Here is a 21,023-nt window from a genome sequence, read left to right on the forward strand (position 1 = left end):
ACTGCTCCCCAGCCCTCACCCAGCATCTGCTTTATTTCCTGATACACAGGGAGCCCAAACAGCAAACTGACCAGTGTTTGTCAGGCCTCTCATGGAACTGCATCTCCAGTATCAAAGACCCATGGGAGCACTCTTGTCACCTCAGTTGTCAAGGTAATGTTTTCATTAGGTGCGTACTTCCCATTTTAAAATCCAGCTTCCTATTAAATAGGGCTTTTTAGTATTCTGAATTCTGCATTTTGGGCAAGTTCTTTAGGTTGTCACTTCATAAGAAGGTTTACTGTGTCTAACAGATGGAGCCATATGAGAACATGGTGGTTATACAAGATGATATTGTCACTTTGTGCAGCTCTGATTACACTTGCCTACACCTCTGTTAAAGCCACTGCCCTTTTCCTTCTCTATAAGGAAATCCATGGAAGGCATAGCTTTCAAAATTTCCTTCAAAATGTCTTATCTTTCAAAAAAGCGCTTCTATAGCTGACTCTGATCCTCTTCACTTTGTGACTTTGCAATTCAACCAGAGGTGCCTACCTCAAAAACTTCACTTTTTCCATTATTTTTGTACAGCAGCTGCTCCTAGCAGCATAAAAATAGCTCATTTAGTGGTTTTACAACTGCCTGCATTTAGAAAAATGTTTGTGTAAACAGTGGAGTAATCAAATGTGTAAACAAACAGTGATAAATAGTGTTCATGCTTCTCATCTGCAAAGCCCAAAAGGTACAGAGCTGAACTGTCTCACATAAAATCTCTCCCACATCTTGTGCTAGGAAGGATATTTCTGGGAGGGAAGTGGCATCAGTGAGGCTGGTTCTGAAAGCAGCTAGTGGGTGTGCTGCTGAAACAGGAGAGTTTCCCTGTCTCCAAGTCACAAGAATATTAATGCAGGATATGGCGGGGGGTGGGAAGGCTTGCCAGTCAGCCTGCAGAGAACAAGTCACTTTACATTTGGAGCTGAAATGCTTCCTATGTCTGTTAGTGAAAAAGTGTTAAAGATTGCTGTCTGAAGCAATTAGTTTGGAGTAGCATTTTAAGCGTCAGGTGTGCAGATAGCTATTCAGCTTTCAAGAATCTGCTTGCTCAGATGGATTTCACGTAACTATGTTGAAAACCATTCATTAGTCTTTGTTTTTCTCTGATTTGGGACCATTCTTTCTGAAAGGTTTTCAATGAGTCAGAGTAGGCATGTGTCATTAGTAACAGTTGAATTCTGTTTTTCTAGGGCAGAGTTAAAAACTGAGGATAATTTAAATATATGTGTATATATATATATAAATCATAGCTCTAAACAGAAATGTATTTTGATTTATGTCTTCTGGTTGGTGGAAAAATTGAAAAAAGTTTTACCTTTTCTTTAAGGAGGAAGAGGTGTCTGATGGTTCGGTGGTGTTACAGATTGTTCTTAACTTACTGCTTTTTAATCTCTTCAGTATGTACTAGTTTTCTGGTTTTGGGTTTTTTTTTTTAGTGCCTTAAGGCTGTGTTTCTTCAGCCACTTTATAATGACCAATATGCAGGCTGCTGTTGAGAGAACTGCTTATGCCTCCAGCCTTGTCTTTACACCTCTCCCTGTTTGCCACCAATTGTGCAGCAATGTGGTGAACCAGAGCAGACAACCAATCTGGTTGAAAACTAATCTGTTTTCAGCCTTTTCAGTAGAAGGAAGATGGCAGGACTATTAGATTGAAGTCTGAGGGCTTGCTTTCTGTTCATGATCCAACACAAGGATGGGCCAAGTGATTGCAAAACCATGGCTTTGGAATCCACATTGGTTGTAAAAGAGTACAATTATTTTACTTAAACAAAATGGAACTGTAACAAACTTCCTGAAATGCATTTTGACTTCCTTTACCAGCCTCAGATCCAGAAATGCTAGGTGCATCATATTGCAGGTGTGGAAATGTTTTTTACTTCATTTAGTTATATAGCCTTGCTGCTTCTGCCAAATGTTGAGTTCTGCCTGGAAAGACTGTATGCCATCACATCTTCCTAGTTACATGAGAACAAAAATTCATCTGAGAGAATTTTGCTTGCAGTCTTAAATTGAACATTTTCTTCCCCTCCATAGCTTGTTTCTTCTTAGGTTGTCTTTTCTCTCTGAGATTGCGTATAGAATCACAGAGTGGCTGAGGTTGGCAGGGACCTCTGGACATCATCCAGTCCAACTTTCCTGCTCAAAGTGAGGTCAACTGGAGCAGGTTGCTCAGGAATGTGTCCAGTTGGGTTTTGAGTATCTGCAAGGCTGGAGGGTCCACAGCCTCTCTGGACAACCTGAAATAAAAAAAATCACTGTTTGATTACCATTAAATTTTAAAAAAAAGTCTTATAATTAAACAGAATTTCCTGGGTTTCCGTTTTTCAACTTATGCCCATTGACTCTTGTTCTTTCATTGGATACTATTTAGCATTGGATACTATTCAGCATTGTCTGGCTTGATGATCTTTACACCTTCCCATCAGCTATTTTTATGCATGGATAAGATCCCCCCTCAGCCTATTTGAATTTTACAGCTCTGAAATGCTTTGTATAAAAAGCTGGTCAGGGAACATGGGTCGATTTCTTTCACCTGTATATGATATGGTGAGAAACAGTTACTGCTGTTGGCAATGTAACTTTCCGAATAAAATTTGCTTTGTAGGTTGTATTAAGTATGTTACGCTCCTTTTGCTTAAGTGTGGACTGATCTTGGACATGTCTTATTTGTATGAGTAATTTGGCCTGCCCAGGTGGTCCCTGATACACTTTATTAGCAGTCACTTGTTTTATTTCTTGTATTGGACATTTCACCGATTTTTGTGCCTGTCTTCCTATTTGCAGCAGGAGGATTCTCTGTTTGCCACCATGCCACCCCTTTGTCCCATTGGGAGTCATTCCAAAGTACAAAGCCCCAAATCAGTCACTGGAGGACTTGGAGCTTTTACAAAGGTATTCCTCTTGGCTTTTGTGCCAGGACAAGGACCCCTGTAGTGCCATTTCATGCTGACTTGTGCCACAAACCGTGTAACTTCCAGTGCATGTAAAACTGTTACTGGAACCAGTGTGTCTTGCTGCCAAGGGCTCTCTAGCATCTCTTAAAAATGTATCTTGTTTTGGTTTATTTTTTTTCTTTCCCTGTGGCTCTACTGTACCTATGATCTTTGGTTTAGCTCCTCTTTCATCCTTTCTTGTTTTTCTTTGAATCGCTGTCACATTGAGGCTGGTATTTTAAAAGCTGATTTTATTGGGAATTCAGTAAGAGTAAGCTGCAGATCTGTCAGGAGCTTCTTAAAAAATGGTATAGTGATTTCTGAATCTCAGATGTTGCCACTTCTGAGTACGTTTCCTTAAGTGTTACCATCTGGCATTTAAAATTGTTTCTGGCAATCTTAGGTGATCCAAGTAAAAGGTGGAAGAATGCTTCCTACCAGTTACCGTACCTACAGTAATCTTAACGCAAAAAAACACCAGCCTTTCTTGAGTTGCTGCTCTTAGTAGACATTAGATTTGAGGCCTGTCGCGGAGGATAGTGTCAGCTGTAATAATTTACAATATCTGTAGCTATAATAGTGGTTGTAATTTTGCAGGATAGAAAAAAAAAATCGATGTTTAGAATGTATTCTGAGCAGGAGGGTGCTTAGAAATTTGAAACCTTAAAGTGTGGTGGCTCCATGCATAGATGCAGGGCCTGAAGAAGTCAGGTCTGGCCAAGTCCATTGTTAGTATGACTATTAGTTGTAATATTACCAGCATTTCTGTGATTATGTCGTTTCTATGAGCACCTCTCAAATCTGGAATGCTTTGTAAATACAGCCGTTCCCCCACACACTTATGTGTTGGGAGTAGCACTCGTCTTGGAGCTGAGTTAGAGTCCAAACAGTGGCAAGAACCACAAGTGAGTTTACTGACTGTTGCCTGCCTTTTCCTGCAGGCAGGCTGTTCCAGAAATGATCCCCAGTGATTTAAGGTGTTTGCTTTTCTTCTTATTATTTTTTCCTATTTAAAAGGTGATAATAAAACAGGAGCCGGGAGAGCTGCCCCAGCAACCCCAACTACCAGTGACAGGGACAACCACGCAGACCTCTGTGCAGCAGTATGTCACTGTAAAAGGGAGCCACGTGTTAGCCTTGTCACCACAGAAGCCGGTCGTGAGCACAGGCGAGGGGACGGTGCAGTCTAAGGTATGAGGCACTTTGGCATCTTTGGTGTGGTGTAAGCTGTCTTTCTTGTGGTTTTATTGCAACACTTCATGCTTCTCTCAGCGGTGTAGGGTTGCTTCTGTCTCAGACCCAGGCAGCAGCACCATGGTTAGCTCGCTTCCCCATATGCACAGGGTGGCTCATACCATGCTTACCTGTAGTCCATGAGAAGGGAGCAGGGTGAGCAGGCACTGTCGCAGGAACACCTCCCACTTCCATCTAACCCATTGCAACAGTGGGGTGAATGTGGTTTTGAACTGGAGCTTGTCAACCCAGAAAGCTGGCTGCCATTGTCAGCTCTTGCTGAAAGTTGTCCAGGTCTTTCTGTAAGAGGAGGCAAAGTCTTCACTAGGACTGCAGGCCTGCAACAAAAAAGAACAGGACAAATAGGGAGTGGGCTGGAGCCTGAGCCAGAACTGGCATTAGGTGGAAGCAGTCCTACTTGAGTGGCAACTCCAGTGTTTTATTGTAGGAGTGTGTGCCAATGCAGTGCTTCTATGACAGGAGTGACGCAGCTTCTGAGAAGGCACAGTAACTGTGTAGTGACAAGATGACAGATGTGTCGGAAGTTGTCTCCCATTCTTGCCTGTTTCCATTGTGGACAGAGTCAAATCTTGTGCCAATCACAACAGACTACATAGGGAGCTTTCACTTTAGCATAAGTATATATATATATTTACATTTGCAACAGTTTGTTATCCTTTTTACTGCTTTATTTGCCTGATTGAGCAGGTGTGCAAACTTGTGTTTCCCTGCAGTTATTGTCAACCTGTAAAATTGAAGCACTTCAGAGATTTTACTTTGAGACCATAGTTTTCCCAGGGAGTCTGTTCCCATGAATGTGTTGAAACTAAATTTCTGGATCTCTGTGCTTTGCCAAGGCAAGCTTTATATTCAGCTGGAATTAAGCCATTGCTTATACATAGAAAAAAATGGAAGTGCCCTGTAATATGAATGTACTTAATCTTTTGTGGGTGCTCTGAAATCCTGGTTGTGTTGAACAATTTATCTTTTTACTTGGGATTGGCCTCTTGCCAATTTAATTCTGTTTCTGAATTAATAGCTTTTTTACGTGACTAGACATGTATAAAGTGTCCTGAAATGTCTAGAGATTGAGGTAGTGTACAGCTAGAATTCACATGATTGCTCTTGCCAGCAGTACTTCATCCAATGCTTATTTGTTGCAGGTTGTTGGTGTTCCGGTTGGTTCTGCTTTACAGTCTACAGTGAAACAAGCGGTGGCTATAAGTGGTGGCCAGATACTTGTGGCAAAATCTAGCTCTTCAGTAGCAAAGGCTGTTGGTCCGAAGCAGGTTGTGACTCAAGGTGTAGCTAAAGCCATCGTGAGTGGAGGCGGAGGGACAATTGTTGCTCAGCCTGTGCAGACTATAACAAAAGCACAAGTTTCTTCCACAAGTGCTCAGAAAAGTACATCTCAAGGCTCAGGTAGAGTAATTTTACACCTTGTTGATAGCTCATGATGGGTGCACTTTGAGGCTTTATAATGATTTCTTCAACTGCAAAATAACTGTGTGTAATTGAAAAACCTGAACTTGATAGAGAAGTCTGTAGGCAAATTCAGGCTGACTGGGATTTGAAATAAAGAAAATGTTAACTCATTATCTGTAAGGGGGAAGAGGGAGCACAAGTACTTTAAAACGTGCGGTGTTCTACGAGTGGAGGTCAGACAGATATGCTGGGGGATGTGCTGGAGACCTAGTAGACTTTCATTTCAAGGAGCCAGGTCTCACATTTTTGCTCAGCATTGTAGTCCTTAATACTCAAAGGGCTCCACAGAAATCCAACCAGCAAGAGCCAAACTGTCCTTACTGCACCTTCACATCTTCCCCAGTGCTTACAGTTATGGGAGTATGGGCAGAAGCACCCTGCCTGCTTCTGCACACAGCTGGCTTTATCTGACCATGTTAGCTCAGGCTTGGACTCTTTGAAAGGTGGTGTGTGGCTTCTGGGCTGGAGTAAGCCTGTAGGACCCATGGCTGTGCTGCTCTAGCCTGGAGCTGTAAGTGGTACTGCATGCAGAGATATTTTTTTCTTGGACCTGTTAAAAAATGTGTCTGTGCATCACTGGTGGAGTTAATCTGCAGTTAAGACAGCTAACTATAGATTATTAAAGGCTAGCTGCATGTCACTTCTAGTACTTTCATCCTGTGCAGATTTCAGTGCATGCCACTTTCTCCAAGCAAGTAGTTTTATTTCTTTTTATTCTTTCTTTCTAGTGATGGCTACACTGCAGTTACCAGCCACCAACCTGGCAAACTTGGCAAACTTACCACCAGGCACGAAACTGTACCTCACCACCAACAGCAAGAATCCTTCTGGGAAAGGAAAACTACTTCTGATACCCCAAGGAGCCATACTGCGAGCCACAAATAATGCTAGTTAGTCTTGCAGGGAAATCTAATGAGTTAAATAATGTAATCACTGCATAATTAATGTGTTTGGCTTTTTTGCTGTAAAGCATCCTGGTACCGTGGAAGTCAGTAATGGGATGGGGTTTCTTTGTTCACAACAGCTCAGTATGTGGTGCTTTTTAAGACTGAGATCTCACAAGTGTCTTCTGTTTTAGATTAAACTGCTTTTCATGCAGTGCTCTTGATGTCTTTCTCTCTATGCTGAAAGCAGACGGTGTAATTTTCCTTCAAATTCAGCAAACGATTGTCTTTAGCTCTTCTTTGTAATCTGTAGGAAGACAACTACATTTTCATGATGTAGAGCTGCGATGGATTTGAATGCAGTTGTGAAAGCTATAAGTAATGGAATGACACCCTGAAGAAACTAGAAGCATTAGAAACTAACTTTGAAAAGGACAAGCTACTGGATCTAGAATGAGGGAAAGAAATTGTTTTGATTATTGATATAAGGTTGGCCTCAAGCTGTTGAGACCAGCAGAAACACTTTTTTTATTAATGGGCTTGTGAATCAAACTTGCTGTGAAATACCTGCAGAATATCATTGCTAGAATGGTTCCAATGGGTGATACTTCTTTTATAGTATGCTGATGCTGCAGGGAAAGAAACTACAGGTTTTGACTGTGTAAATGAAGAGTTTTGTCATGAGCCTTCTCCACAATGCTCCTTTTGTGGCTGGAGTTTGGGATGGCAGGTGGATTTGGAGCCAACTTTTTGCTCCCAGTTCTGATACTGGCAGTGAGGAAGAGGTATTATTCAGTATAATATATAAGGCTGTAAGTACCAGCAACATAGCAATGGAGTACATGTCAGTGAAGAAGCAGATTCTCTGCTGAAGGTATTTTTGGACTGTAGAACTTGTGATGGGAGGGAGCCCCATTGCTTGAGATTCAGAGAGGCAGCTGGGGCAGTCCAACTTTGACAAGGAAGTAGTCTCATAGGCATCAAGGAAGAGCAAATACTTGTGATTTTTGTGATAGAGCCATAAACACTTTTTTTTTATCCTTGTTTCTTAACAAGAGACTGCGAAAAAGTCAGCGTTCAGGCTCTTCCTTCTGGAGGCAGAGCAATATCCAAATGTCACTGCAAATTACCACTGCTTGGTATCCACAATCTAATACTCTGTTAACAAAATTGCATTGGAGCAGCCAACGAAAGTAAATTTAAGAAGCCAGTGGGATTCAGAGTGTTTCTAGGCCGTTTGCTGCAGATTCATAACCTGCAGAAGACTGATGAAAAGACTGTTCATCAGTTGGACAGCACTTTCTTTTAACAGAAAATTCAAAACATCCTGAAATGAGCCTTGCTTGTCCTTATTTCCCCCACAGCTCCTTTTGTTCATGGCATTTGCTGAGGTGTAAGGGAGCGCAGCAGCACATCTGAACTGTGCTGTACTGGGTAATAATGTTACTCAGCCACAGAACATGTGGCAGCAAATGTCTTGCAAAGTGTTTTCAATTACTTGTATATACAGGGATGCTTTCACAGCTGACATTGTCTGGTTACCAAGCCTTTTCTTCTGGTTACAGGTCTCCAGTCTGGTTCTTCTACGAACAGTGGAGGAGGAGGAACCCAGAGCACAAGCAGCAGCAGTAACTTGTCACAGCACCTCACCTATACATCGTATATCCTGAAGCAGACACCCCAGGTCAGTGGCATAACCATCTCAGTTGAAGCGGATTGTCATTTCAGGCTGCAGTGGTGTTAGGTGGATGTCCTGTGGTTCTGTAGTACATGAAACATTCTTGGACTATGGGATCTAGATCCTCTCTAACAACCCTTGCATCTCTTCCTTCTGCCAGGCACCTGCTTTACCACTTACTGTTGCTATTGGCCTATCTCTGCCTCTCACCTCCCATTGCAGGGTTGTGCTCTCATGGCCCCTTGCTGGCTGAGAAAGCAGCACTGAGTAAGGCCACGGTAAGCAGTGGGTGGAGAAGAGACAGTGTGGTTAAGAGTGCCTGGTGGCAGGGCTGCAAGGGTCACAGAAACAAGAGAGGTGATATGACGGTGATGATGTTGGAAGAGCTGTCTTACAATGAACGATACATAAGAGTTGGAGGAAAGCACAAAAGATAGGGGAATAACGGAGAGTTATTGGAGTGAAACAGCAGGCTAAGTAAGAAAGAAAAATGAGGAAGCAGAATATTGTGCGAAGGGATCCATGTGTGACAGTGGGTGAATGAAGCCTCTGAAAGGGTAGCAGCTGAACACTGATGTGAAGCAGGAAGGGTGTCAAGGTCTCAGGTTGTAGGTTATTAGGATACACAGCTCCAGTTGTTGCTGTGAATTCTGCATGCTGAGCTCTGGATATATAGCCTTTGGGGGGGCGACTAACTACATTTTGAAGTGAGAAGATGACAGAATGTCTCTCTTTTTTTTTTTTTTTTTTTTTTTTGCTTAGCCCAGCAGTACCCTCTCTCATATTGTGTGCTAAGCAGCATTTGTCACAAAGAGTAAACTTCAAGAGCATAAAGTGTGTTAAATTGTAGTGTGACAGGAGGACAGGAAAATGATTGTGTCTTTTTCACCCCTTCATTCGCATCAGAAGGTGTTCTTCGGCACAGAGAAGAGAAGGCTGTGTCCAGTTCTTAGTGCAGAATCATCCCCTGTAATTAGCAGTGCCGTGTTTTAGAAGGTGAAACGTTGTTGTTGCATTATAGCTGCAGGCTTTTGTTGGGTATTGACACTCCTAGATTCATGTTGACTCTTAATTGTGTTTCAAAGTGCTGACCTTCCTAACTTATTTCTGGAGCAGGGCACCTTTCTGGTTGGCCAGCCTTCTCCTCAGAGTTCTGGGAAGCAGCTGACTCCAGCTTCGGTTGTTCAGGGCAATGTAGGAGTTGGAACATCTTCCACACAAGGACAAGCAGTAAAAGTGATAACTGGACAGAAAACAGCTCTGTTTACACAGGTAATGATGTGTTCTCTCTTACCAGTCAGCATTTTGTCAGATAGAGGAACCACAGCCACACATTTTGAGAGCTTTTCCTTTTGTAGTTATTCCGTTTGGTTTGTTTTTTGTACAATTCTGTTGCTGGCTGTACTATGGTGAGGAAAGCTCGTGAAGGCCTACTTTCATATGCAGATATTGGACCACAGTTTTCCAGCTTTATTTCTGTCCTCAGAGTGGGTCATGTGTAAGCTTGGGTTGCTAGTTTGTAAATGTGCTCTGGGATTTCTTAGTAAAATGGAAATAGAGAAGTGAATAGAGTCAGGTGCAAAAATGTGTTTAAATATTTGAACCTTAGAAATGGGTCACCTGCTAAAGCTCTTCAAAAACTTTTGGTTTTGATATCCCTCAAATGTCCTTCTATTGAAAAGTGTCTCCCTGGGATTATTTGTAATCGATCATCCAAAATTCAAGATTGATAGGCATATTTTTGCCAAGTCAACAGTTTGATAAAGTTGATTTCTGAGGTGATAATTTTGTTCCAGCTATTATTACCACATGTCTATTCAAAAAGTATTTTGAAAATATTTTTCAGTAATCTAAAAAAGCATTTGTCTCATTTGTTTTGTTATTGTTGTGTTTTGGGATTTCTTTAAGTCATTTAAAATAAAATCCAAACAAATACACCATTTTCCTTATCCTAAATGCTTTTTCAAAGGCTGCACCCAGTGGGCAGACATCGCTAGTGAAAATATCAGATGGGTCTATAAAATCAGTGTCTGCCTCATCCCAGCTCTCCAAACCTGGCACCACTGTGCTGAGAGTATCAGGAGGTGTTATCACCACGGCTGCTGCTCCTGCCATGGCCCTTCCCACAAATGGGGTGGCCCAGGTGAGTAACAACATTGCCAGTGTTCTCTAATAGAATGTTTGCAGTCTAGCCGGTATAATCCACAGGAGAGGACTTCCACTGTTTTCTTTTCCCCTATTGGTGGTATTCTTCTCAGTCAGTGTTGCTGGTGGGTCTGCTCTTACTTGTGTACTAGCACAGTGTATGCAGCTCCTTTTCTGTTCAGTTGTTCGGCGTAAAGTAGTATCTGCAAAGAAACAAGGGGAGAAGGAAACTGAAACTTGCACTTTCTTGCTTTTAACGTTGAAATTCAGGTAGGCAGGGAAGACTATCTGAAACAGATTTTGCGATCATACAGATAAAATTTTTGTGCTACACCACTTTCAAACACCAAATCTGCTGCTGGCACAAAAATTTGCAGAAGAATGTGAAATGCCTGAAACTCTGTATCCAGTAGGCCAGGGAAAGCTAGTGGTAATGAAACTGTGGATCCCTCCTCTGAGATCACAGGCTCTGCACAGTGCTTAGTGCCCAATTTGCTATCAGCAGATTTCAGAGGCCAGCAGTAGCCAGAGCTCATGGTGCTTTGATCCCAACTGTGTTCAAAGGATGTCAGTCCTCTCCGCCAGGGGGGTGTTGTAACAGCACAGCCTCAGAACCAGGTGCAAAGAGTGCGGTTGGAAACAAAACACTTATGTTCCTAGAGTGAACACTTTTGTGTACGGATGCAGCCATGTATCCAGTTAATGCAGATTGTCTACCTGCAGTGGAGTTGGAGTTCACGGTGTGGGGAGAAGGCAGCAAAAAGGATGGTGTATCATTCACTCTGAGGGTTCCCCTAGCCTTGTTGCTTTTGCCTGTGAGGAGTCAAAGGTTAAACAAGTGGAGAGTTGACACCATGCTGCCCTCAGAAGGCTGAATGCTGGTCTATGCAGTATATATAGGTGAAAGTGCTAAAATTTGTGTTAAAACCCACTCGGTGTTCTTACAGCTCTCAGTGAAGCTGCAGAGATAGAAATTTTCCATCCAACCTCTTTATGACAAACTTTTTTTTGCCCATTTGTCTACTGTTACCTCTGGACTTCTGAGCAGCAGGGAAATATGAAACGTTCCTGCTTGCTGAAGTTAAGGGACCTGCCTCCAGATACTATCAGAGCACTTGTGGTAGCAGTTTCTGCATGCCCAGTTTCACTTTTTCTGCTTGAAAAAGCCTCCATTCTATATGTACCATCGTTGCATATGGGCTTTTGGATATGTGCTTGAGAACCTCTTGCTTCTTACTGATTGATAGACAAACATTTGATTTTGCTACTTCTAGATAGTACCTCGTTGTGCTTATTGTTGAATCATCTATGACATGAAAAGGAATTTATTATCCCTCTCTACCTCTTTTGTGCAGCAAATAGATAATGCAGGTTCCAGTTCATCATCATCTGGAACTCCTGCAGCAAAAACATCTGGACAGCAACACCAAATCTGTATTAGCCAGAGCCAGTCTACTTCATCAGTGGTGAATAAGAATGCTACTTCCACTGTTGTAAGTGTTGCTTCTCTGGTGACTACACCAACGCCTGTGACTGGAAAAGCTGCGGTATCAGGTATTAAACTCCGTTCATGCCTTTCCTATAGAAAGTTAGAATCCATGTGTGAGTTCTTTAGATGTCTTCACTGTAAATGGAAGAATATAGTCACCTGCATTTGTGAATGTGTAAAGTAAAATCATGCTTTCTAAACCATAACTTATTAGCAAAACTTTGGGCTTGGCCAAAGAGGATGTCTAAATAATTTGGCATCCTATCATATGAGTGCATTGACTGTGTCTGTTACAAATAGTAGTGCAACTTGCCCATTGGCATTGGAGAGGGATTTTAGTTTTCATGCCAAGTTCTCTTTAGAAGATACATTCTGCCTGTTCAAGAGCACAGTGTGTCACTGAATGCTGAAACTGTCCAGGTACCAGCAATACTACAGACTTGATTAGTTTGTTAAAGTGAAACTCACCGAAGCCAGAGAAGCTGCATGAGCAGAATTTGGCTCTGAGGCTTTGCATCTGCTCTGTTTGACTTGGAAAGGAGAGGGATGTTCATTAGGGGGAACTGAAGTCTTTGAAGTCAAAATCCATTAAGTACAGTGAGGTAGGCTGGATATAAAATGTTTTAAGTTAATAAAGATGAGGTAATAAAGATGGACTGCACTTATGTAGAGGGGAGTTTTCCTTATATAGTTTTATTGTCTTCCAGTATCTTCTGTATCATGGAGAGCAAATACAGCAAGTATTGCAGGTTAAAATTTTCATTTTGATTAATTTGCCTGCTGGCATGTTCTGTTCACTTCAAGCGGCTTCTTACTAAGTGGAAACAGAGTAAAAATACAGAAAAGAGAAAATAAGCGATACAGAGCTCATCTGACAGTGTGTTTTTAAAGCAGCTGTTGTTTCCTGTGTATAGTCTTCCAAACTCCTCCTTTTTCATCACTATGTTTTTCCCAGAGCTTAAAAGTTAACAACATAGACTGCTAAGACTGCCACAATTCTGCAATAAGCAGTTGAGTACTTTCCTCTCTGCAAGCAAATCAAGTGGGGTTTTTGGTAGAAAATACACCTTTCTAAATAGCTTATAGGTTAAAACTCCCATTTAGGTGTGAGAATGTTACTAGATTTTGGTTTGGTTTTTGTAAACTGACGCACTGACTTCATCATGAAAAACTATTTCTTGAAGAATCCCAAAAGAAGCAGTGTCTATAAAACACGTTATTTTGATGTTAAAAAAAAAAAAAGATTCTGAAGATTTGTATTTTTAAAGGCAACTTTTCAAAAAGAATCTCAAATTTTCCCTTGTTTTGCAACAAACAATATCTCCCACCCATCAGGCTAATCAGGTTAGTTGAAAATGTCCCTTCTTACTTGCCTTGCTGTTTGGGTCCCTTGCTGTCCTATCCTGACGCATCTGTGCGTCTCACACAGATGAGTTGGTCATGATACTAGGTTAGCCTTCTTGCCTGGAGGTGAAAGCCTCGCTGCCCAGTGCTATGTATCTTTCAAAACCGAGAGACATCTCCGATAGACCTTGCATGTCTAGTGCTTGGAAGGCAGCTGTGTTTCTTAAACAGTAATAAAATATGAGGAGAATGGAAACTGTCTCAAAACAAATCGTGAGTATAAAATTACTGTTGTGAAACTAAGGAGTCAACTGTTATCAATGTTCTAAAATAGAAGCCTATTAAATTTCCACAATCTGAAGACAGGTTAGCTATAGGTTGAATACAATTATATTTAAAATAGCTGGTTTACCAGTGGGAAGGATGGACACAGGCCCAAGTCACGGTATTAAGAGTGCTGACTGTGGTGGCTTTGGGTTGTCATCACGTGGCACTGTGGCATGGCTTGGAGCCATGCTGATTTCCACTGAAGATAGTGGGTGCTGCCGTTGATAATGCTGTTAATATCTGAATGTCCTGCTTGTTCTTTTGTCTTTGACTAAAATCAGTGATTTAATTCAGTTCCCACTTTAATATGCTTCATAGCTTGATTAGCCCTCCTTATGGATGTATTCAGTGCATGTCACAGAAAGACACAGGACACTCAGTTCAGGTATGTCCATCATCAGACTGGCTGCACACCCCTGGGCTTGTCCCTTAGTTAAAACATGGTGGATTGTGCTCTGCCGACTGCAGTGGATTCTGCTAAGTTGAATTGCAGAGGTGCGTGCCGCACTTGGATACCTCAGTGAGAGTGGCTGTGTAAGTACAGCAGAGCTGTAGTTCACTGGCTTGCCTTGAGCACAAGGTCTTGTTCTGAGAGAGTGTTTTACTCTGTGCTGAGCCTGCTTCAATTGAAAGGTTTGCATTACATCAACTTTTGCTTAAGATTACTTAGATAATTAGGAAACTTGCTTTACAAATGTCGGAGCACTGTGCAGCATGTAGTACTGCGCACACCTCAGTATTTTAGCAATCATTTGTATCGGTAAAAACTTGTCTGACAGTTCACTGAACTGTGGCTTGTTAAGAGGGTGGCAGTGCTAGCTTACATGCAATCCTGGTTCAGGGAGAAAGGAAGAGAAGTAGCTGGAGATAAACTAAATGGTATGTTTTATTTAACATTTTGTCTTCCGTTCTTCTTGCAGGGTTGCTAAAAATCCACTCAAATCAGTCTAGTCCACAGCAGGCTGTTCTGACAGTTCCCAGCCAGCTTAAACAGCTCGGTGTAAACACAGCTTCTGGAGGTGTTCAGACAATACTCATGCCTATGAACAAAGGTAAAGGGCAGAGGAGGATGGCAGATGGTGTTTGAAAATCCCCTTTGATACAGGGTAGCTCTCAGTCACTGTTGGCGTACATGGTCCAAAGTTAGAGATAGAAGAAAATGTAGCAAGAAAATTCATCCCTAAACTTTGTGCTGCAAAAAGACTGTGTTGCTTCTGAACATGGTTATTTGTCAAAATGTATGAAATTTGATTATTTTTTTCTTCTTTGTTGTTCTTTTCTTTTTCTTTTCCAGTGGTGCAGTCACTTTCTACCAGCAAAGTTTCAGCTGTTTCAGCTGTCTCAGCAGCAAGTACGGTTGTCCCTAGTCCCTCTACAGCATCAATCACTAAAGGTAACAAGGAATTTCTCAGTAAGATAAGTAGTAGAAATACGCTGATGCTGCTTTATGCAAGTGGCCTGACTGTGAAAGTAGATGCTGTGACTGTGGGCTCCTTTATTTCCATTGTTAGTAGGGTTTAAATCAAGTAAAAATGGCACGTGAGGCTTAGGAAATTGACAGTGATTTCCCCCTCAACAAATCCCAAGGCAAGTACGGAGAGAAATGAGGATGTTCCAGAAAGCTACCATGAGTACCTTAAGCATTCATTGTTTCAGTCTGTTTTTGCAGAAATGCGTAGAGCAGCCTGTATTTAATCACAGTTACTGCTGTCCTCAGAATAGTGACTATGGTGAAATGTACTGGTGAATGCTTTGCAACAGCACTAGACGTAGACAGCATGTGTGCGTGTGCGCACACACAGAGGAAAGACGTAGACAGCATGTGTGCGTGTGCGCACACACAGAGGAAAGACGTAGACAGCATGTGTGCGTGTGCGCACACACAGAGGAAAGACGTTCGTACAGTACTTCCCAGAATGATGCATAGGCCAGGGCTGAGATACTCAAAGTCCAGGTCTTGCAGAACTGTCATGCGTCTCCTAAGATGAATGACCAGACTGCCTGGCTGTTCTGGGTTGGGTACGTCTCTCTCTCTGCTCCTGTCTCACCAGAGTTCTATCCTTGACATGAGAAAGTTCACTGATGTCAAAATCAGTGATGTCTTCAAAAAAGTTATCACTTTGAAATGTCACTTCTTACTAAAAGTGTTAGTAGTTTTCTATCCAGCCCTTTGTTTACAAAAAGGCCAAGGTATGTTTGCGGGCAGTTCAGTTTAGATCAGCCAGTTGTATGTAAAACATCAGCAATCAATTATGCACATTTTCTAAAAAGGATGGGATGTGGGCATGTTGAGATTTGGAGCAGGAGAATGTGTTCTGGTGGCTTGCTTTCAGCAGAACTAAAGGTCAAATTTGTTCATGCTTAACAATCAGAATGCAAACAACGAAGTGATGTTGTGTAAGCCCTTTGTCTTACTGGAATCTCACAAGACGGTGTTTTATCAAGCTGACTGGTACTTTCTGTCTTTTAAAATGTGCTCTGTTTCTTTGAAGTTAAGATGGAGCCTGATTCAACAGGACAGAACTGCAGTTCTGTGGGTACCCAAGAAGGACAAGCAGCAGTAAAAACAGAAGAGAGCTCTGAACTTGGGAATTACATTATCAAGTAATTGTTCATTTCTCTACAACCATTTATGATCTTTGAAATACCAGGGGGAATGGAGGAGATCTGGTGATATGTACAGTAGTGTTAGGTTTGACCTAGAAATACATTATAAAATCTTCTGTCCCATATGTTGCTGTATCAATGCTAGTCCCATTGGGTGGCATTTTTTTCAGACAGTGGTGCAATATTTTATTTGTTAAAGGGATTTGTATGCAGGGCTTGTGAAAAGGGAAAAAAATTATTTGAAGATTGGCATTTATTTTGGGGTTTGCTAAAGTGAAAGGCAGGTCCTGTTTGACCAACCTGATCTCCTTCTATGATCAGGTGACCCCACCTAGTGGATGAGGGAAAAGCTGTGGATGTTGTCTACCTGGACTTCAGTAAGGCGTTTGACACAGTTTCCCACAGCATCCTATTGGACAAGCTGGTGGCTCATGGCTTAGACAGGCTGGATTAGAAAGTAGCTGCATGGCCGAGCACAGAGAGTCGTGGTAAATGGAGTTAAATCCAGTTGGTGACCGGTCACAAGTGGTGTTCCCCAGGGCTCAGTACTGGGGCAGGTCTTGTTTAATATCTTTATCAACGACCTGGATGAGGGGATCAAGTGCACCCTCAGCAAGCTTGCAGATGACACAATATTAAGCAGGAGTGTCAATCTGCTTGAGGATAGGAAGGCTCTGCAGAGGGATCTGGACAGGCTGGATCAGTGGGCTGAGGTCAGTTGTATGACGTTTAACACGGCCAAGTGCCAGATCCTGCGTTTTGGTCACAACAACCCCATGCAGTGCTACAGGGTTGAGGATGAGTGGCTGGAAAGCTGCCCAGCAGAAAAGGACCTGGGGGTGCTGGTCGACAGCTGGCTGAACATGAGCCAGCAGTCTGCCCAGGTGGCCAAGAAGGCCAACAGCATCCTGGCCTGTATCAGAAACAGTGTGGCCAGCAGGAGTAGGGAAGTGATCGTGCCCCTGTACTTGGCACTGGTGAGACCACACCTTGAGTACTGTGTCCAGTTTTGGGTCCCACAGTATAGGAAAGATGTTGACGTGCTGGAGTGGATCCAGAGAAGAGCAGCAAAGCTGCTGAGGGGTCTGGAGAACAGGTCTTATGAGGAGTGCCTGAGGAAACTGGGATTGTTTTAGCCTAGTGAAGAGGAGGCTGAGAGGAGACCTTATGGCTCTTTACAACTACCTGAAAGGAAGTTGTAGTGAAGCTGGTGTTGGTCTCTTCTCCTGAGTAACTAATGACAAGATAAGGGGAAATGGCCTCAATTTGCGCCAGGGGAGATTTAGGTTGGATATTAGGAAAAATTTCTTTACTGAAAGAGTGGTTAGGCATTGGAACAGGCTGCCCAGGGAGGTGGTGGAGTCACCATCCCTGGAGGTGTTCAAAAGATGTATGGATGTGGTGCTTAGGGACATGGTTTAGGGGTGAGCTTGGTAGCATTAGGGTAATGGTTGGACCTGATGATCTTAAAGGTCTTTTCCAACCAAAATGATTCTATGATTCTATGAAATCTCAAGCTGTTAAAACCTCTTTATCTGCTTATATAACTCCCATTGCCATTATGTGTCCTTACTCAGGTCAAACTGCCCACTGAAATGCAGGTCAAAAAAAGGACATCTGAAATAAGTAGAACTATCTGTATTCTTGCCTCTCCAGTCTTGTTAAGTTCGTATACTTCTGTAATTACTTAGTATGCCTTGGTTCAGAATTGAAATTAAATAATAAAGGTGATTGGAGTATTTGTTCACTGGATACTGTGGAATCAAGTGTCTTGTTCATGATTCTCTTGCAAGTGTTTTTTCACCAGAACTCAGTTTGCAAAGATTTCTCTGCGTATTTCTTGAAATGTGTAGGATGTTTCTTTTGCTCTTGATTACTCCAGTAGCTGACTTTTCTGTCTCCGTGTTCTGAAAAGTTTTGTTATCCCAACATGTCCTGCAGATGTTACCCTGGTGGAGACTGTAGGAGGCAGGAATAAATCTTAAGTCACTACACACTGGAAATTATCTTAGTTACTTTATAACTAATGGAAAATACAGTTCTTGCCAGTTAAATACAGTATGGCTGGTTAAGTAAAATTTACCTAAACTCCCATAAGTACAAAGTTTCTTATGCAGTACCCCATGTTCCTACTGGGACAGCCTGCACTAATAGGTACGTCTTGTCCCTCAAAGTAGTGTTGTAGTTTGCGAAATGATACAGGGATTTCTTCCAAGCCTACCCAAAAAAGCCTGGCTTCAGTTTCTTCAGCTTGACAAATGCAGCTTCAGATGTGGACACTTTGGGAAGAGGAACAGCTGTTTAAAATACCTTCTTCAGCCTGGGGCATAACAGTTTATCCTCACACTGCTATTGCTATAATGCCTTGGGGACTTCAAACCATGCAGTGATTTTGAAACCTTTTGCATCTGATTCATTGCTTCCAACAGTATTCTTCATTGTGGTTCTTTTTATCCCTTGCAGCATAGAATATTTGGAGAACATCCAGCAGCTTTTAACAGCAGTAGTGAAGAAGGTTCCATTAATTGCTGAAAAAAGTAAGCAGAAAATGAAAAGGCTTTGCTTTCTATTTTCAGTGTGTCAACAGAATGCCTTTCATACTCTGTAGCCACAAAAATTGGTATAAGGCAGAATGAAATGAAGCCATTCTCCTAGAGACCTTACTCCAGGGGTTATTCTAAAGATGCTTAGAGTGAGGTTCTTCCAATAAAGCCAAATATGTTGTCAGCAATTACTAACTTTCATCTGTTTTTTGCTTAGAAGTAGATTGTATTTCCTCACATAATGGCTGCAAGTAGGTCTTTTTTTCCCTGGTTTGTCCTTAATAGATGTGCTTTTTTCTTTTTTTTTTTCCTTTTTCTTTTCTTTTTTTTCACTTGTGTACAAAGCCAAATATGTACCATTTTTCTCTGTTAACCAATGCACTTTGATCAAAGTGGCCCTGGAGACTGGGTAGAGCAGACCCTCTCAAGATAAGCACAATGAGCAAAGTAGGAGTGGGTGGGACAGTAAAGCTTTCATTGCATACAGCTGTCTGGCCTGCAGTAGCATTCATGAATCTGTTGCTTAGGATTCATATTCCCGCCTCGTGTTTTTGCCAGGAAACCTTTTCACTCTTTCATTTTTATGTTGTAATTTGTTTGCAAAAAAAAAAAAAAAAAGGACCCACAAAAAAAAACCCAAACACAACAATAACAACAAAACCCCAAAGAGTTTTCCAAAGGAAGAGACTTTGACCAGTAAGACAGACTTACAGGTCTGCATCATTACAGTTTTGGGGGAAAAAGAGGCTTAAAACAGCCATAGCTACAGTTGTCTGTTGATGTGACCAAGAGGGATGCTGGTTTTGCATCCAGAAACCACAGTGTCTGCTGCATGTATCTGTGCTGTGTTCAGAGAATGCGGCATTTGTAAGAGTTAGAGAGTTACAGTCCTTGATCCTGTGAGCATGAAAGACATTTCCCTCTTCCTCTCCACTAAATAACATCAAAAAAATAATTTATCTTCCTTCACTTACTAAAATGTAATGCTGGTTTTGGCTTTGTGTTTTGTAGGTGAAGATGCAAGCTCTTCCTGTGCCAGTTCAGTGGAACAGTATTACAGCTGGAATATTGGGAAGAGGAGGGCGGCCGAGGTAATCTTCTCCTGTGTTTCATAAGCAGTCATTAAGGACACAAGAAGGATTTCTGAATTATGGAGCCTTCCTTGTTGTTGGCTGATTTGTTTTCTGAAGCAGTCTTTCACATTTTAAATGGAAGCATTCCTTACTGCAAGACACAGTGATTCAGAGACTTTCTCAAGCAGAAGGTACTCTGAAGGTCATTTTTTGGTTGATTCAAAGAAAGATGTTTTTGAAGCATTTTAGAAATCAGAATTTTTGCGAACTGTCCTGTTAGCGCTTTATCCTCATCACTCCTCTGTGGCATTTTATGATCATGGGAATTTTACCCAACATGCTTTGTCTGTCTTTTCATGGGATTGTGTCTGCTTTCTGTGGGAAGAGAATTGAGGGATCATAAGCAATGCTAGTGCTGAAATACATTGTCAGTTCACCAAAGATAAATATTTCAGTTAATCTGAACCTTTTTGTATTGTGGTTGTTATGTTTCCCCATTTCTTCATTATTTTGTCATCTTGCTAAGGAGTTTTATGGGGAAGGTGTTAAAACTGATTAGACCCTCTGCTGATGCCAACTTAAATGATTAGAGTTCAATGAAAACTTTGAGAAGCATATTTTGCTCAAGTGGGTATCTTGCACTATGCCATATAAATAATTTTCAGTGTTACTTGGGAGATGAGACATTTCAAGACAAATGTGTCTAGGCCTATGTAAATGTGTGTCCCTTTTTCTTGAGGTTTAGTTTGGATGACAAAGCAGAGTTTAAATGACCTGCTGACAGCTGCTTAATACCAGAATTAGGACCATCTTCCACATTTGTTTTTCCTTGTCATTCTGACTTCTGAGAAAATCACGTTCCCTGTAACCTGGATTATTGTTCTGGGCCGTAGTCTAGCTTTAAACATTTTAGCCAGAATGATGAGCTTTCTCTTTGGTTTGTCACAGTGGCAACGAGCAATGACAGTGAGAAAGATCCTACAAGAAATCATAGAGAAGCACCCCAGGTTTCACAATATTACACCCCTGAAAACAAAGCATGTGGTGCACTGGTGTCGATGCCATGGCTACACTCCACCTGACCCTGAGACCTTGCGGAACGATGAGGACTCAATTGAAGACGTGCTGACACAGATAGACAGTGAGCCAGGTGAGTATGGAGGGACAGAAAGCTCCTTTCTGCTGAAGACACTGTTTGTTAAATGGCTCAAGACTGTTTGTGTGCACACATGTGCTGCTGCTTCAGG

General features: G+C 41.9%; 1 protein-coding gene across 2 annotated transcripts in view; it reads left to right on the top strand.

The window, feature by feature from the left end:
- Positions 1–21,023, top strand: part of YEATS2 (YEATS domain containing 2) — a 46,951-nt gene that overhangs the window by 20,809 nt on the left and 5,119 nt on the right. For both annotated transcript variants that reach the window (XM_086467768.1, XM_086467767.1), the window contains 15 exons: positions 50–153; positions 2,820–2,927; positions 3,986–4,159; positions 5,365–5,623; positions 6,415–6,576; positions 8,136–8,254; positions 9,365–9,520; positions 10,218–10,391; positions 11,749–11,947; positions 14,474–14,605; positions 14,848–14,946; positions 16,046–16,157; positions 18,624–18,697; positions 19,715–19,794; positions 20,725–20,926. In XM_086467768.1, coding sequence (XP_086323894.1) covers positions 50–153; positions 2,820–2,927; positions 3,986–4,159; positions 5,365–5,623; positions 6,415–6,576; positions 8,136–8,254; positions 9,365–9,520; positions 10,218–10,391; positions 11,749–11,947; positions 14,474–14,605; positions 14,848–14,946; positions 16,046–16,157; positions 18,624–18,697; positions 19,715–19,794; positions 20,725–20,926 — 2,154 coding nt within the window. The remainder of the gene's footprint in view (positions 1–49; positions 154–2,819; positions 2,928–3,985; positions 4,160–5,364; positions 5,624–6,414; positions 6,577–8,135; positions 8,255–9,364; positions 9,521–10,217; positions 10,392–11,748; positions 11,948–14,473; positions 14,606–14,847; positions 14,947–16,045; positions 16,158–18,623; positions 18,698–19,714; positions 19,795–20,724; positions 20,927–21,023) is intronic.

This window comes from Leptosomus discolor, chromosome 7 (assembly GCF_034619465.1).
Source record: "Leptosomus discolor isolate bLepDis1 chromosome 7, bLepDis1.hap2, whole genome shotgun sequence".
Classification (NCBI taxonomy): Eukaryota; Metazoa; Chordata; class Aves; order Leptosomiformes; family Leptosomidae; genus Leptosomus; species Leptosomus discolor.